This window comes from Sinohyriopsis cumingii, chromosome 3, assembly GCF_028554795.1.
Source record: "Sinohyriopsis cumingii isolate HCF-2022 chromosome 3, ASM2855479v2, whole genome shotgun sequence".
In the NCBI taxonomy this organism is placed as follows: Eukaryota; Metazoa; Mollusca; class Bivalvia; order Unionida; family Unionidae; genus Sinohyriopsis; species Sinohyriopsis cumingii.
The window spans coordinates 87606466-87625498 of NC_142963.1; the positions used below are offsets into that span (position 1 = coordinate 87606466).

At 36.4% G+C, this 19033-nt stretch overlaps 1 protein-coding gene across 1 annotated transcript in view; it reads right to left on the minus strand.

Moving 5' to 3' along the window:
* The window catches only part of LOC149803248 (inactive rhomboid protein 1-like), a 104939-nt gene that overhangs the window by 47385 nt on the left and 38521 nt on the right, over positions 1-19033 (minus strand). Inside the window, exons 6-8 of the mRNA XM_089952900.1 lie at positions 17899-18129; positions 9152-9263; positions 5811-5885 (exon numbers count right to left, since the gene is read on the minus strand). Coding sequence (XP_089809026.1) covers positions 5811-5885; positions 9152-9263; positions 17899-18129 — 418 coding nt within the window. The remainder of the gene's footprint in view (positions 1-5810; positions 5886-9151; positions 9264-17898; positions 18130-19033) is intronic.

Consider the following 19033-nt stretch of genomic DNA (forward strand, 5'->3'; position numbering starts at 1 on the left):
TCATAAGAACACTTACATCAGTCATAAGAACACTAACATCAGTCAGAAGAACAACTAATATCAGTCAGAAGAACAAGCAACATCAGTCAGAAGAACAACTAATATCAGTCATAAGAACACTTACATCAGTCATAAGAACACTAACATCAGTCAGAAGAACAACTAATATCAGTCAGAAGAACAAGTAACATCAGTCAGAAGAACAACTAATATCAGTCAGAGGAACAACTAATATCAGTCATAAGAACACTAACATCAGTCATAAGAACACTAATATCAGTCATAAGAACACTTACATCAGTCATAAGAACACTAACATCAGTCAGAAGAACAACTAATATCAGTCAGAAGAACAAGTAACATCAGTCAGAAGAACAACTAATATCAGTCAGAAGAACACTTACATCAGTCATAAGAACACTAACATCAGTCAGAAGAACAACTAATATCAGTCAGAAGAACAAGTAACATCAGTCAGAAGAACAACTAATATCAGTCAGAGGAACAACTAATATCAGTCATAAGAACACTAACATCAGTCATAAGAACACTAATATCAGTCATAAGAACACTTACATCAGTCATAAGAACACTAACATCAGTCAGAAGAACAACTAATATCAGTCAGAAGAACAAGTAACATCAGCCAGAAGAACAACTAATATCAGTCAGAAGAACACTTACATCAGTCATAAGAACACTAACATCAGTCAGAAGAACAACTAATATCAGTCAGAAGAACAAGTAACATCAGTCAGAAGAACAACTAATATCAGTCAGAGGAACAACTAATATCAGTCATAAGAACACTAACATCAGTCATAAGAACACTAATATCAGTCATAAGAACACTTACATCAGTCATAAGAACACTAACATCAGTCAGAAGAACAACTAATATCAGTCATAAGAACAACTAATATCAGTCAGAGGAACACTAACATCAGTCATAACAACACTAATATCAGCATAAGAACACTAACATCAGTCAGAAGAACAACTAATATCAGTCATAAGAACATCTAATACCAGTCAGAGGAACACTAACATCAGTCATAAGAACACTAATATCAATCATAAGAACATTAACATCAGTCAGAAGAACAACTAATATCAGTCAGAAGAACAACTAATATCAGAGGAATACTAACATCAGCCATAAGAATACTAATATCAGTCAGAAGAACACTTACATCAGTCATAAGAACATTAACATTAGTCATAAGAACACTAACACCAGTCATAAGAACATTACCATTAGTCATAAGAATACTAATATCAGTCATAAGAACACTAACATCAGTCATAAAAACATTAACATTAGTCATAAGAATACTAATAACAGTCATAAAAACACTATTATCAGCATCAGAACACTAACATCAGTCAGAAGAACAACTAATATCAGTCATAAAGACAACTAACAGCAGTCAGAGGAACACTAACATCAGTCATAAGAACACTATTATCAGCATAAGAACACTAACATCAGTCAGAAGAACAACTAATATCAGTCATAAGAACAACTAATACCAGTCAGAGGAACACTAACATCAGTCATAAGAACAACTAGTATCAGTCACAGGAACACTAACATCAGTCATAAGAACACTAATATCAGTCATAAGAACAACTAATATCAGTCAGAGGAACACTAATGTCAGTCAGAGGAACACTAACACCAGTCAGAAGAACTAACATCAGTCAGAAGAACAACTAATATCAGTCATAAGAACACTAACGTCAGTCAGAAGAACAACTAATATCAGTCAGAAGAACAAGTAACATCAGTCAGAAGAACAACTAATATCAGTCAGAGGAACACTAACATCAGTCATAAGAACACTATTATCAGGATAAGAACACTAACATCAGTCAGAAGAACAACTAATATCAGTCATAAGAACAACTAATACCAGTCAGAGGAACACTAACATCAGTCATAAGAACACTAATATCAGTCATAAGAACATTAACATCAGTCAGAAGGACAACTAATATCAGTCAGAAGAACAACTAATATCAGTCAGAGGAATACTAACATCAGCCATAAGAATACTAATATCAGTCATAAGAACACTAACATCAGTCATTAGAACATTAACATTAGTCATAAGAACACTAACATCAGTCATAAGAACACTAACATCAGTCAGGGGACAACTAATATCAGTCAGTGGAACACTAACATCAGTCATAAGAATACTATTATCAGTCATAAGAACACTAACATCAGTCATAAGAACATTAACATTAGTCATAACAGCATTAACATTAGTCATATGAATACTAACATTAGTCATATCAGTGCTCAAAAAATCTGATAGCCCAACGCATGGGGCCCTTAAAATTTCAGATCGGGACCCCGCTGTACTCTGTGTGAAGTGCAAGTCGGTCTTGTTGAATTAAAAAAAATTCTAATTTGCCTGAGAAACTTCGATTATGTTTATGAAATGCATTAATTTATTTTCAAGATGTTTGAAGACTAGTAAAATGATCAATATTTATCCCCATGTATGCCCCTTACCCTTATGAAAATCTCTACCTATCATACATCTATCAAAAGCTCTAAACTTTGTGTACATGTCACCTATGAATCAGGAAAAGATTGCCTGGGCTAGTGCTTTAATATGCATGTACATATGATTTTAAAATACTGTTTAGAATATTGTATGTACCAGAAACCAGCCACAACCAGTCTAGTGGGTACCAGAACTTTCCCATCAAATGTTGTAACTGGTGCAATGATGTGTGGCCCCATAAAGAAATTTAAGGCCAGTGTCTATACATGACAGGTTGTTAACTGGTTACTTGACTGATGTACACCTGTCCCTTGATAACTTGTGCATAATGGGGTCCACAAACACAGACTGCATTATAAGCGAGGGTTTGAGTTATGGAGACACCTCCAACAATTTTAAAAAATCACTTTGACATCCAGAAAACTGATGGGGGGTAAAGCGGTGTTAGAGAAATGGGCTGTTTAATGACTGAATCCTCATTTTACAATCATGTTGATAATAATTTTTAACAACGTGCTTTTTCTAATGAAGTTGTTCATTATTCGGTTTAAATAACATTTATTTTCAAAATGTCCAACTGTACATATGAAAAATCATTCCAACTGGTTTCAACAACCATCATGTGTATGCGAAAAATCTGTGTATTATGTCACTGCTTTTTGTTTTCTTGACGAGTGTGGTTCCCGTTGTGGTATTTAATAGTATCCTGGTAAATTGGGAGTCCACAGAGCAGGGAACTAGACTAACTGTTGATGCACCGCCAAACAAATTTTATTTTTCAAAAACACACAACATTTATTTTGTGAGATAATCGTCTACGTCGAAACTCAATTTCTGTATTGTTCAATTAGTACAATATTGAGGTCGTGATAATAATTAATAAATTAGACAAAATAGAAACTGAAAACTAAAATAAAATCAAGATAGAAATGGTTGTCCATAATTTTTTAATACAGAATTAATATACCATGGTTGTTGTTTTAGAGCAAAAGGCTAAAATATTCTTACATTTATGCTTCAAACTCATTTTTATCAACACATAATTGATGTCTCAAATTGTATGTACTATTGGAAATTTTTACAACAGTAGTCCCCCTCTTGAACGGACCCCTTGACCAGCGGCCACCTGCTCCTTACGGCTAGAATCCATTGGCACCGACAAGTTTGTGTTCAAAAGTACCCCTCGCGAAAGGCCACCCGGCAAACGCGACCAGCGGTCAGCATATTAGTGCAATAATATAAAATTTACCCCTCACAAGCGGCCGCATTTTATTTGAATATGTATCCAGAACCAGTATTTTATTCATAAAGTGTGTTAAGTAATCTGATTTTTGTTTCCCAATGTCAGGTTTTCGTTATTGAAAGAAGTGTTGAGTAAAGTACATGTACCACTAAGGTTAATATTATATCATTTACGCCTCACAAGAAGCCAAATTTATTCCATAAAAATCGAGAAAAACTCAAATTTTAATCCATACAAAAGGGTAAGTACATGTAATCCAATTAGCCTTACTGCTGTGTTATCATAAGATGTCTGGTTTAGTCACTCTGATAATTGTTAAGATTACAATTATTGAACAGTAGTAACAACTGAGAAGTGGCAGTATCGATGTACAATACCCAAGTCAGCAGGAAAATGGTTTGATAGCCTTTATGGCTTCCCTTAGTAAGATGTTGAGCTTGTTCACTTTGATAATTAGTGGTTATTACTACTGACAATAATTGTCAAAATTACGAATCCTAATGGCTGCGAGGTCAAATCTGCGTGATGTTAATGGTACATATCGAAGCCGTTTTGGCTTCTCTTACTTAGTGTAAAGAAATGTATAAAAACAATAGGGTACCAGACTGTGACTAACAAATCACATGACAAGATCACTTCCTTTAAAAACATACAGCAATTTGTTTAGATGCATACACAATTGTTTTATCAGTATTTAGTTGGCAACATGAATAACTTACTGCAAAAAGATCAACATGTCATCGTGGAAAAGAAAAATTCTCAGTTTAGAAGAGAAAGTGAAAGTAATTCAACTGTCAGGGTGGGTGGGTGTCGAGGATCCTTGCAGAAAACTAATGTCGGGAAGACTCAGATAAACAATATCGTGAAAAATAATGAAACAATTCTGCAGAAGTGGGAAGGTGAAATGGATGGAGAAAGGAAGATTGTTTGAGCCAGGAGACGTTTGTATCCTGATTTGAATGACAAGAAAAAGCATCAATTTTGTCAGTTGAATTGGGATATGACTACTTTACCGCAAGTAACGGATGGTTGCACAGATTTCAAGTGCAACACAATATTAAATGTTCTGTCATTAGTGGAGAATCAGCTGATGTTAATAATGAAGTTGTTGAAGATTAGAACAAAAGACTAAACGATATATGCAGGGGATATGACAGCAAGGATATTTTTTATTGTGACTGGTTTGTTTTTTAGACTGTTACCAACAAAGTGACAGATGATGTGATCTGTAACATAATTATAAAGACAGTTTTAAAACTATATTAATGGTTATTCATAGCATTCTTTTGAAAATGATGACAGTTTGTTTTACATTTATTTCACAACTTACATGTGATTTTGTAATGAAAATATTAAATGTTTTAGAATTAAATGTACTTGTGACTTTCTTCATATGTATTTACTATTTGCATTTGTCGTCCCCCTCTAGAAAGGCCACCCTCATTATAAGGCCACTTCCCTGATGCATTAGGGGTGGCCTTATAAGAGGGGGACTACTGTAATTTTGAAAATGTGATGTCTCAAATTGTATGTACTATTGGAAATTTTTACTAATTTTGAAAATGTGATGTCTCAAATTGTATGTACTATTGGAAATTTTTACTAATTTTGAAAATGTGATGTCTCAAATTGTATGTACTATTGGAAATTTTTACTAATTTTGAAAATGTGATGTCTCAAATTGTATGTACTATTGGAAATTTTTACTAATTTTGAAAATGTGATGTCTCAAATTGTATGTATTATTGGAAATTTTTACTAATTTTGAAAATGTGATGTCTCAAATTTTATGTACTACTGGAAATTTTTACTAATTCTGAAAATGTGATGTCTCAGATTGTATGTATTATTGGAAAGTTTTACTAATTTTGAAAATGTGATGTCTCGATTAGTTATGGATCCCAATATTTATAATAAGTGTGATAACAATTGCTCTGGACTTGAATTGTTTTGTAATGATCAACATGGGTACTTACATATATAAATTTAAAGGGATACATTTCATTGAAATACAAATGAATATAAGAAGATGGAAACAGTTGTACCTGTCTCGGTCCTATCCAGAGGTTGTCTGTCTCAACATACCGTGTCATCTCATAAGCCAAATTAGGTTTCTTAATCTGAAAAAAAAGTTAAGTCAAGTATTTTTCTCAATATTAACAATGTTTAAGGCATTGTTCAAAATTGCACCTTTCCTGTGGCCTGAAATTAAGAATTTTCAATGCAGGTCAGCAACATTGTAAAGATTTTTGCTATTAGTTTCAATAGTTACTATTCCAAGAGAAATTTCTTAAACAAATTCAATTACATGCTCAAGATCTATCTATTTGTGTGAAAACCAATTTTTTGAGTCAAATGTTTCACTGATAATACTTATCCCAATCATAATATATTAAGAGTTCTAGTTCTAAGCTAAAACCCAGTTCTACCAAAATAGAAAATATTTTAATGTTTTTTGGCTTGTCTTTAGCAATAACAGTGCTAACATGTTGTCTGCTTATTGTTGAATACACCACCAAATTGTGGAACTGGTACCAAGTTACTATGATTCCTCAATTACTTACTGAAGCAGAGAAATGTGGCTTGGGAATGGGAACAAGTTTCTTTTAAATCAAGTATTATAGATGAAATATATTTACTCCAAAAATTGGCTCTTCTTCAAATACATTACCTGATCATAAATATGTTCTGAGAATCGAAAAGTGCTGGAATGAGTTGCATACCTTTATCCCAGTGTTGGTCCGGAAAAAGACGTCAATATTCTGGTCGTTGATAAAATTAACTATTTCTGTGCGCTTTTCCGGTGGTCCTACTGACTGGGCATTGAATAATGCAATATGCAGAGGTATCACTTGGATAGTTGACACAAAAGTTGACAAATTATTGGGATTTGAATTAGATTATCTAAATTAACAATCAAATTTTTTTAAATTGTTGAGCCAAAATAAGAGAGATAACTGGAATTCTTCTTCCTGTTCTATGCTGGCCAGCTTTGAAACGTTTCTTTTCTCGCTTCTTTTTATATTTAGGTAATGATGAATGTAGTCCCGGTTTGTTTAGTCTAGAGCACAATGTAGTGTGGAGAGCCAAGGAGTGAACATTTAAAGCAATTAATGAGGGTCCATCATAGCATAAACGGGTTGACTAGTGAGTATCATGTGATGGTGGTTTGTTCAAAAACAGTGGAGCAAGACAGTGGAGAAAAAGTCTAATTGTTTTCATTTCCAAAACATGGAGATGAAGAAACACATACGAATTGAACAGCCAATACATAATGAACACAATAACGTAGATGAAGACAGGCAACAAGCACAAATATCATGAAAATAGCACTAAAAAATGGAACTGTTTCAAGCTGTTTCATGCTGCAGACATGTAGCATCATGTCTCACCCAGTCACATTTTCCTGACACCAGGTGGACCAGTCCTAACACTAACCTCTTAATGCTGAGCACCTGCCAAGGCAGCTGTTAGTACCATTTTTATTAATCTTTGGTATGTCTCCTCCGGGGTTCGAAGCCGTGACCTCCTGCATCCGAAGCCGACACTCTAAACATGATTTTAAAGATGGTGGCCATAACGGATGTCATATTAACACAATTTTCATTTAGGACCATCTAGACACCACAAAGAGTCTTCTGGTGAAAACCCAAATGCCAATAGAACTTTCCATTGAGGAGAAGCTGTAAAAAGATGGCTTCCATGGTGGACATATTAGAAGTCAGATAAGCACCATTTTAATGTAGAACCAACTAGATAAAATAAGAAATCTGTAAACCACATGTCCATCTGATGTTTTGTTTAGAAGGAATGGTCATAATAAGACTTTAAAGATGCTGGCCATTTTGGAGGCCATATTGGCAACATTTTCATTTAGGACCAACTAGACATCATTTGAAGTCCTTTAATGAAAACCCATGTCAATATGACCATTCTCCATGTTAATATGACCATCTCTTGAGAAGGAGTAGCAAAAACAAGATTTTCAAGATGGTCACTGTAGTGGCCATATTGAATATTGCAGCAGCACTATTTTCATTCTGGTCCATCAAAACCTTGGGATGAATGTATGTGTAAAGTCACAGGGCATTCCTCCAAGCAAAATATGAGGAGTAGCAATAATAAACTTGTGATGGATGACAGCCGATGTGCAACAGGCCATATCATACATTCATCTGATATATGTATAACCAGATGACCAGTCGAGCTAAAAAAAATCACAAAATGGATCAACAATGATCTAGTTGGATATTTATTCATAGTTTTAGCTTGCAATAGTTCTTAAATAAATATGTGATGGTTATGTACCAAATATATTCATAATCATTTTTTTATGGCCTATAACACTTTGTCGATTCACTTTTACCAATGAAAATAAAAATAAATTATACTTCTTGATTATATGAAACAGTCAAAAATGGAGTCTGGAAGAATGAGATATGATAGAAAATCAACAAGTAAAAGCCTGCTTGCAACAGTTTTTAACAAAAAATAAGGCAATATGTGATGTTAAGTATGATACACAATGAGAAATACTTAAGGTCTATTTGAATTTTACCGTGCATCCTGTAATCAAGATGATATTTAATTGCCTGTTTTTAATTTTTATGTTGGAAAAAATGAGAAAATATGCACTTATATAAAAAGACATAACAGTTTATTGACTTTGTAACTGTAAGTGCTTGTTGAACATGTGGCCATCTTGCCTATTACATCATGAATAAGTTTGATTCTGTAAGTGAAAGATTATTTAAAAGGTTGTTTTTTATGTGCATACAAATCTTCAAACATGAAAACTAATAATTTTTCCCTGTCCCATGACTTACATCCATTGTGGTATGCATAAATCTGTCATAAAAAGGGTAGTTTTCATAGCTGAAATTTGAGGGAAAAAATTTAATTTTATAACATTTTTCAAGATAAAGGAATCTCAAATATTTAATTTACTATTTACATTTTGAATATTGTTGTCTCTATCTCAACCAAAATTTATGTGAAAGTTTTATCAATAATTTAGGCTAATACAATTGTTTACATAGTATATAGTAACTACAAGACAAAATTCAAGGCATAAAAACAAAAAACAAGAGGAACCTGTCACACATCTTTTTGTTCAGGGTGGTCCTACATCTTCAACACTGTTGGCCACAAGGACCAAAAGTATAAAGTTTGTGGGCCATACATGATATGTATTATAGCAATTACAATATAATTATAGAACTGTCTTTTTGAATGAAAGCAGGCCACACAAAAAAATATGTGGGACACATTTGGCCCATGGAACATTAGTTGAATCAGTCAGATCTAGATGTTCAAAAGAAAGAAGACAAAAAAAATAAAAACTCCATGAGACCTTGAAATAATAAAATATGGTTATGTTACTCACAAACTCCGTGTAGACAGTCTCAGAACTTCCAATAGGTGCTATTCTATAGACAGCTACTGACACAATAAAGCAAACAATCTGAACAAATGTCACCCAGTATGTGAAAAAGGGCCTGAAACAGCAAAAGAAAAATGAAAAATGATTAGTATTAAACTTTTTGAATAATAAAAATGTAAAAACCACTAATAATCTGAGGAAATAATTTCTTATCAGTAAAAACAAAACAATTTAAAAAATCTATGCCCAATGAACTAGTGTACTTTTAAATCCCAAACTAATAAATGGATATATTAAATATTTGAAAACAAATGAGACATGTAGTACACTGGTTATATCTGACATGCATATTGTTTCAATTAAATGCTTTTTTGTAATCTATTTAAATGTCATGGCATTTTTTGCAACATAAATGCAATATGCCACATTTTGACAGATTCAGAAATTACAGCCCAATCCTGATTTTATTAAGGACCATACCGATGACTTAGATACATGTGGTCTTTGATCAAAACAGCTGTCCATTGTTGCAAGGAAGTACTCATGTTCTCTTTACCAACAACACTGTATACACAGCTACATCATAAGAGAGCAAACAAAATACTGGGTATAAAGTATGAAAGAGTGTGGTGGTGAAAGAAAAACATCTGAACTTGTGGTAAAATGTTTCTTCTAAAATTATATTCATGTAAACAGGATCTATTCTGTAACATGCTAATAATAAAGAAAAAAAATATGACTTCATAGGTGAAACCAACTTTTGGTGCAAAATAAGTTTCTTTGATAATGCTTACTTGACCGTAATACCTTAGACGTACAACCACTACCTATGTCAATATAGCCTGAGCTAAGATGTTGACCTTTCCATCTTTTGAAGGCATAAATAAGTAAGGTCTACCTCTTTGCTATGACTCAGTTTGTTTCTGGTACCTCTTAAAAGCTCTCAAAGTAGATAACCCTGAGGTGAAGAGTCTAAAAAAACAGACACAAAAAATAATGGATTGCCCATGAATTGGGGCCTTTTCCTTTAAATAAAAGCACAGCTGCCATGAGTGAAATTGTGCCATCACAACAGAATTGTAGTTTGGATTGATTGGCCAACAAGGCATGTATTTCACTGATCCTGCCTGCTGTAGTAGCTAAAGCCACTAGGAAGCCAGTTTTATATGAGAGATGATCCAATGATGCTCAATATAGTGGTTAAAACAGTGCCTTGTTCAGCCCATGTCAGAACCCAAGTTTTATGCCATTTGAGGCAAAAAGCCAGGGCCTTTGGTTGTGATAGGTCACAGTTTGCCAGAAGATCAGACAGGTCTTAGTTTTGTCCAATATCCTCCCTCCATGATGATGAAACATGTCAAAGATTGTAGAACGGAAACCTAGCACTATAATGGGTACTAACTTCTTTACCTCAAAAACCCACAGGAAAATGTTAGCTGACAGGGGTAACAATGCTGACTGGGATAACAATGCTGACAGGGGTAACAATGATTAAAGCAGTGTGATGTGTTCGTGCTCACACCACTGCCTGAAAATTCTCCACTTCCCCCTGCACACTTTCATCTTGGTGGGCCCTGTCTTCTTGCATGAGATGGTCTGTCCACCACTTGTTCTATGAAATATTTGCCCCAAAGGGGCTATTTGATATGACCAGACAAGCAGGTTCAATTGATCTGGATTCAGATAAAATGTCTGCCAGCAGGGTTGTCTGAGCAGGTGAGAAAAGACCACAATTTTTCTTGCGATTCCCACTAGCAGATATAATAAATCATTTATCCATGACTTTTTTCCACCTCAGGGGAGCAGTTAAGTCGAGGCAACATTCCAGTTACTTTGCCTTTTTCAGGGCCTTTGGAATCATAGATCATGGAGGATAAATGTACGTGTCCATACCATTCGAATCTATTTAAAAAGCATTAACTTCCCAGACCTTCAGATCTTGGAATGGGGAGACAAAGGTCGGGAGTTTTGCACTAGAACTAGTTGCAAATAGATCCATAAGTGGTCAGCCCCAGTGGGTACAAACTCAACTGAATACCAAGGGGTAAATTAATCATTCGGTTTAAATTAGCTGATTCAGGAATGACAAGTTGGCCAATATGTTAAGCATGCTTAAGATGTGGTAGACTTGAATATGAATTTGTCAGTGATGACAGCACCTGAGAAAATTCCTAACTAGGAAACACAGGTCTGAGGATATGGTCCCTCCTTACCTTCTGAGACAATGCACCACTGTGGAATTGTTCAATAGAATGAGAAATCCCCTTTTAAATAGCTTGACATGCCACCAACTACATGCGTTCACTATTGCCTGCAAATGTTGGTCCTGAGGAGGCCACAACTTGTTGGTTTATTGAAAATAATGGCAGGGGCTACCGCACTGATAAGACCCAGTAGTCAGAAGATCAACCCATGCTGGGTCTTTATACACCTCTGCTGAAAAAGCATAAAGAGCAGGGCAGAATTTTGGCAGTAGAAGGTGAAAAACTTCCTTAATCAATGCAATGAAGCCTGAGTCATCTCTAGTCATCACTGGATCATGTAAAGATGGAGCTTGAGAAAGAATTTCCTTGTATAGAGAGGAGTAGGGTTATGCAGAGTGCTGCTGGTGACTGATAAAACTTAATGAGAACCATCCAGAATATGTTATCACAACTTCAAGATGATCACTGACTGTACTGTCCATGGTACTGGCATTGTTATTGGCATCCAGGCCAGCAAATTTTTCAGTAAATTACATTTCACCAAGAAAACCCAATCACATATCACATTAAAGTTAGGTAGAAAGAAGGGCTTTTATTCCTAACGATCACATTAATATTAGGAATATAAGCCCTATTACATTCCAAATCCAGCCCTCCCAAAACAAGAAAAAAAATGTCTTTCCTGTCTATATTATACAGACAATGGGCAATAACTCTTGCCCATTATCTCCTCTTGCCACTGTCAGGTTTGTTTTAAGCGGAGCAGAACATCAATGACAAGATGTTCACAATGTGGGCAGGATATTCAAGTAATGTGATGTATTCAAGGAAGAACATAATTTACTGCAAAATTTTCTTTTTCCTTGAAAAAAATTCCCCTATTGCATTAATATTAAAATATGTAATAGAAGGAGGGAATGTTAAGCATCCTACCTAACCTTGGTTAAACTTTAGGAGAAAAGGTTGAATAACCCACTCTCCTACCTTACATGCAGCACAAACTGAGGCACTGTGGTTACATCCCTGATGAAGAAACAAATAAAATCTTCCAAATAAAATGTCATGGGAAAGCCAATAAAAACTGCATAGGGTACCCATCCAGAAGTTGTGCTGACGTCAACTGGGTCTAGTAGCCACCTGTACAAGAGACTGAGTCAACCAGATCCAAAGTACATCAATGTGTAACTAAATCTGATAGGTTACTTGAAAAGGTCGACTGTGCATGCCAGCTGATGGCCTTGAGGATGTTGTGTGACAAAAACATTAAGGTCAAAGGCAAGATTCAGAGAGATTGCTCTGATCTCAAGAGTATGTTACGTGTATTACCCACGTTAGTCAGGATGAGAAAGTTTGAAGGGTTTTATACTCACTGCGAGGTTTAACTGAAGAAAAAAGATGCTTTTGACCTCCACAAAATGGATCAGTTCACTTAAGATAAAGCTTGAGAGCATTTATTGGATCCTGATTTAACGCCTCTCGTGATGTGTCAATACAAAAGAGAGGTCATATGATGATTTTCTGATTGCTCATTGATGGCAAACTTTTCACAGTAACAAATCAGGTTACATCATAAGGACTGCCGAGCTGATCGAAACTGAAGATAGGCCAAGTCTACAGAGACGGCATATTACTCACTTATTATCAGGAAGCAGATTTTGTATGAAAGGAGCTTCAGCAAGTTCCTGGTTAATGGTTCAAATTTGTCTGATTTCAGCCAAGTCAGAACCCAGGAAAGATTCCACTTGGGATTTAGGCCTGTTCAAATCAAAGTCGGCCAACAGGTCTTAGGTCTTTTTCAGAACCAAAAGCCTCTCTGCCATGATGACAGAAAGTCTGATATTGTACAATTTTGCCATTAAAAGTAAGTGGGGGTAGGCCAACTTTTTCTTCTCATTCAGCCAGAGGAAAACACTCAGCAACTTGTAGGATCAGGCACTCAAAGGTATGATTTTACTGAATTTGCACCAGTCCCTGAAGGTATGCCACGTTCCCCCATAAGCCTTGAGAATGGAGGACCTTCTTGCTTGCACAATTCTTTCCACAATTGAAGAGTTAAAATGTTTATGGTGTTGGGCTCTCCTGAAAAGACATGAACCAGGTATGAAGTAGAAGTCTGTCTGGGCAAGAATGGAATATTTGGGTCCGAGAATGTATGAGAAAATTTGGCCTGGCCAGGATCTACCTAGGTAGATCTATCACTAGGTCTACATGACTACTGATCCAGGAATTGACCCAGCACAGAGAGGTAATGAGAATCATTTTGCACTCTGGCCATTCAACTTTTATATACATTTGGGAACTAAGACTACTGGGGGGCGAATGATAGAAAAGACAATGATGTCCCAAGTATCTGGATATATTACCAGGGAGATGGTGGGCAGTTTTTGATTCAACCTGGTCGCAAAAAGATCAATCATCAATCACAACAGGCAAATCTGATGAAAAAATGACGGACTGAGTCACCATTCTGTAAGTAGAATCTGGCCCTTCCTAGCAGAGAATCAGTCATGACAATGAGTCTGCTGGGAATGCATCAGATCCAGATGTCTATGTTGTGATGTATGCACCAACAATGAAACACCCAGACAAGAATGCAGAGGTGGGGTGATTTTGTACCACCCTGTTTGAGGGTGTATCTCACGAACACAAAGTTGTTGGACATAATGGGCACAAACTTGCCTTGAAGATGGTCTCTGCAATAATGAAAGGCCTTGATAACAGTTCTCATATCCAAGAGATTGGTATGGAGACCTCCATCTTCCACTGACAGTTTCAAGTCCAGCAACAGATCGGCTTCCCAACCATGGGCACTTGCATCCGTAGACACAGCCGCATCCATTGGAGTTGAGTCAACCCTGAGTGCATCACTGATCCTAGTGATACAGCAAAGGGTGCATGCAGAGGTAACCCAACAGGATGAAATCCAGTGTTGCACTGAACAATCTGATGAGTTGCAGAAACTCCCTGGCTGTGATCCATTTCCTGTTGAAAATGGATTCTTAAGAGCTTGACAATTCAGATGACCCGAAATTGACAAAGACGGACAAGGTTGAGGTGGGTGACAAATTCCATACCCAGAGGGATTAACAATACCAGGGCTCATTGGTGCAAAATACCATTCGCATTCTTCTCAATTTTTACATATAACTGACAAGGTGTGCAATTTATAATAAAGAACATGGGTCCATACCAAATAGTGGATTTGCCAGAGGTTAGAGACCTTTTACATACACTTAATCCCCGATATTCCAGGTAGAAAGCGGTCTGCAGAAGTGATCATTCCTCAAAAATATGCTCAAGTCAAGGTACTGGTATCAGAAGACCTATGAAATGCTGAGAAGGTTGCATTGACAACAGATAGTTGGATGTTGAGGTCAACTGAATCATATCTGACAATCACGTCAACTCAGATTGATAAAAATTGGAAGCTTATAAACTATGTTCTTCAAACTCGGCCCATGTATGAAGGGAACACAGGTGAGAATATAGCTGCTGTGATTCATGAGGCCCTCAAAGAATGGGAGATACAGTCTATCCCCATACCACCTATTGTATCAGATAATGCATCAAACATGGACAAGGCAGAGACTCTTTTAGGATGCAACTTTCACATCAAGTGTTATGCACATACAATTAATTTAGCTGCACAAAAGTGTCTCAAGATCAGACGCATTGAAATTCTCTTCAGCAGGATTCGTCAAATAGTTGGATTCTTCCACTAAAGTACAGCTGCAGCAGCTAAGATGAGAAGCCAAGCTGAACTGCTGGGTCTACTGGATCATAAGCTTATAGCTGATGTGCCCACTAGATGGAACAGTACTTATGACATGATTTCAAGGTTTCTTGAAATGCAGTGTGTAGTAAATGCTGTTTTGAGATCCAAAAATCTTGCTAAAATAAAAGAGAAATATTTGAACACATTGTCAGATGATGACATTAACCTGGCAGATGAGGTAATGGTTTGTCTAAAACTTCTTAAAGTGGCCACAACCACTCTTTGTGCTGAGTCAGTTTCAACCATTTCTGTTATCATGCTTCTTCACTGCAAACCTTTTGACAGCATTTTCTAACATAGCATGGTGTGATGTGATTTATATTTTTAACGTAGCTTTAAATAAATTCCAGTCATATCACTATGATGTCTGTAGTGTGGCAATTTTAAAGTGATGTCTAGCACTGGGGCATCATGCCGCAGACACGTAGCATGATGTCCCATCCAGTCACGTTATCCTGACACCAGGCCGACCAGTCCTAACACTAACCTCTTAATGCTGAGCGCCTAGTGAGGCAGATGTTAGTACCATTTTTATTGGTCTTTGGTATGACTTGGCTGGGGTTCAAACCCACAACCTCACGCATCCGGGGCGGATGCTCAAACCGCTAGGCCATCGGAACAGTCTTCAACATAGTGGTGATGACTCTCTAGTAATAGCTCAGATGAAAGGGCTGTGGTTGATGATCTTCAGGATAGATACACTCATCAAGAAGAAACTCTCACCACTGATGCTGCCTTGGATCCATGTTTTAACACCTTACCTTTGGGGCCCCGAGTGGTCTAAAGTACTCTCCATTATGGATCACTGCCATCTCACCTCTGTCTGCCTGGGTTCGAGTCTCAGATTCGGCCAATGTGGGTATGTGAGAAAGCTTGCCAGTAGCTTCTTGAGGGTCAGTGGTTCTTTCCGGGATTTCCCGGGTTCTTCCTCCACCATTAATAGTAGCCGCCATGTATAGCCTATTGTATGCTGAAACATGGAGTTAAACCCTACAACAACAATGTATGAACTTTCCTCAGCAATGCACAAAGGAATGAAATCTTTACCAAAATTTTGCAGAATGCATCAGAAATCATTTTTAGAGTTAAGGCTCAACATGACACTGATCACTCACCTGTGGGTGATAGTGGGCAGTCAGAACTGCCATTTTTACCACAGCTAACCGAACAGTTATGTGTGTCTGCCAATTCTGCTGCTAAGGATGTTCAACCAGTTTTCAAGAAGCTCAAGTCAGACATTGGTCAAAGTGATATGATTGATAAAAGTACCTGTTGTTCTAGCATGCAAGAACTTCTTGGTGATTTCTACATAACTGGTGTTGAGACTTCAAAAACACAAATGGAAGATGTAGATCTTAAAAACTATAGTGTTTCCATCGAGTTCCTTGACTTAAAATCCTCTTCCATGGTGGAAAAATCACGAGCAAAACAAGATTTCCTAGATTAGTTAAGCTTGCTAAATCCTTATTATGCATCCCAGCAACAAGTGTCCCTTCTGAGAGGGTGTCTCCACTGCAGGAGATATAGTAAATGCACAACATCCAGCCCTAAAACCAAATCATGTTGATGCTCTTATCTTCTTAAAAAAAATATGAAGCAAGTTCCATCATGTGATTTTCAAGGCAGTTCAGTTTGAACTACACGGGGTAAATGAAGAGACCAATCTGCAGTTTCATGCATTTTATGTTTATCAATAAGTAAACCATAAACTGTAAAACGTTCAGACAAAGGACTTAAATTGTAACTCTTTATTTCTGTGTTAGATTGTAACTACTGTACTGCATTTTATTCATTTTCTATACTGTATTTTAATTATGTAATTAAATAATTAAGTAATTTTTTGCAGTTTGCATTCATTTTATTTCAATAAATTAACAGTAAAATGTAATTCTTTCTTAAATCAATATATTGCAATAATATTGCAATATTTTGCTTAACACTGCAATATATCACAATATGATTTTTCATTCAATACCCACCCCTAAGTATGCCACATTAGAAATAGACAAAGTCATATGGAACAGGGAGACAATGCATCTGACTAATTTCGTAAAAATCCAAGGACTTATGTTCAAGCCAAAAGGGAGAGCATAACACTGATAACGATTCCTTCACTATCTTTGCCAAAGTAATTTCCATGAGGATGAATGGATGGCAATATGAAAATATGCAGATATCAGATTGAGACTGGTAATAGGTAAGAACACAATAGAGAATAAATTTACTGGTGACCTGGGCAAGTTATAACAAATGATGCCAACGTGTCTCATATGACAAAATAAAATTCAAAATATAGATGATGTATACTTCCCTTAATCTTGCAAACTCCTCTAACCAGCCATATAGTGTGCAAAATATAACTTGATATAAGATTTTTGTGAGGTCTCTAAAAAAGCATGATTCCATGCTTCCTGACATAGTAACTGAAAGTATGGATCAGATCTGTCACCGATCAAAGAGGAAACTGCTATTTCAAACAATATCAGGAGACAAACTTTGGCTTTTATTTAGCTGGAGGACTGGTGTTTGCAGCAGTGGTCATACTCCTAAGGTATCATGACTGGATAACATAAATGAAGAATGTATATATCTGTGCCAAATTTTCTTTCTAACCTATAAGATTCTTCATCATATTGTGCTTAAAGCATTGCTTATCATTAGATACATATGGTATAAAATCCACACTATTATAAAGGATATTGTCATAATTGTCATATGATTCTTTGTGAAAAGGTAGACATGCTTTGACTTGAAAGACTACTGGTACAAACCTGTGATCATCCATTTCATCTAACTGTTTCTTCACATAGGAGTCCATTCTGTCACTACGGTAACTCCTATTGAACAGCCGTCCAACAAATCCCATGCCATACTGGCGCCTGTCTCTCTCTTGGGCCGAGTTCAAAATCTTTGCTCGGATTCTCTCCATTCTTGCAAATCCAGGTAAATCCACCTCATCCATTCCTGGTTGTGGCCACTTCCAGCGGGCCTTGGGCAAACCACTGCAAAAATTTCAGTATATGACTAAATAAAGACAATTAACTCAGCATAAAGTTGTCATTAAGTTTTAATATGTAGCTATATTTACCATGCATAGTTTCATATATAGCCCACTTCTTTTCATTGCAAACACATGACCACATTTGTAGAACTAGAGTGAAATCTCATAAGACTGAAATCTCAGCATACTGAAATCCCCTAAAACTGTATGCATTGTATAGTTCCAATTTTTCATCAGTTTTCACACCTTGCTTAAGTGTCAGCTTTTAAAGCAAACTGTTTATAACTGAAAACTAATTCTTCTGAGAAAACTCTCTGGAATCACTGAAGCGATAAAAAGGCATAACTGAATTTGATATTTGCAAAGCCTTGAGGAAGACCATGCTGAGAAGGCATAAGCAGAAGCTGCATGTGACAATTGAAGGTTCTGATGTCAAATCCATCTATCCAAGGGAAGACTGTAGTCTGACATACACCTATGCAAGCAACCAAACTTAGATGTGTGATGTGATGTGATTTGGATTTTTAACGTAGCTTTAACAATTTTTCAGTCATATCGCTATGATGTCTGCATTGTGGCACCTTATAGTGATGTCTAGCACTGGGACATGTAGCATAATGTCCCACCCAGTCACATTATCCTGACACCGGGCCGACCAGTCCTAACACTAACCCCTTAATGCTGAGCGTCAAGCAAAGCAGCTGTTAGTACCATTTTTGTAAGTCTTTGGTATGACTCGGTCGGGGATCGAACCCATGACCTCCCGCATCCGAGGTGGATGCTCTAACCACTAGGCCACCAGAGCAGTTAACTTAGAACTTTTGATACTAAAACTAAAACAATTAGCATGGTTAAGTAATGCATTTGAAACAAAACTGAAATTTCAGCATGGTCATGAAGAGCCC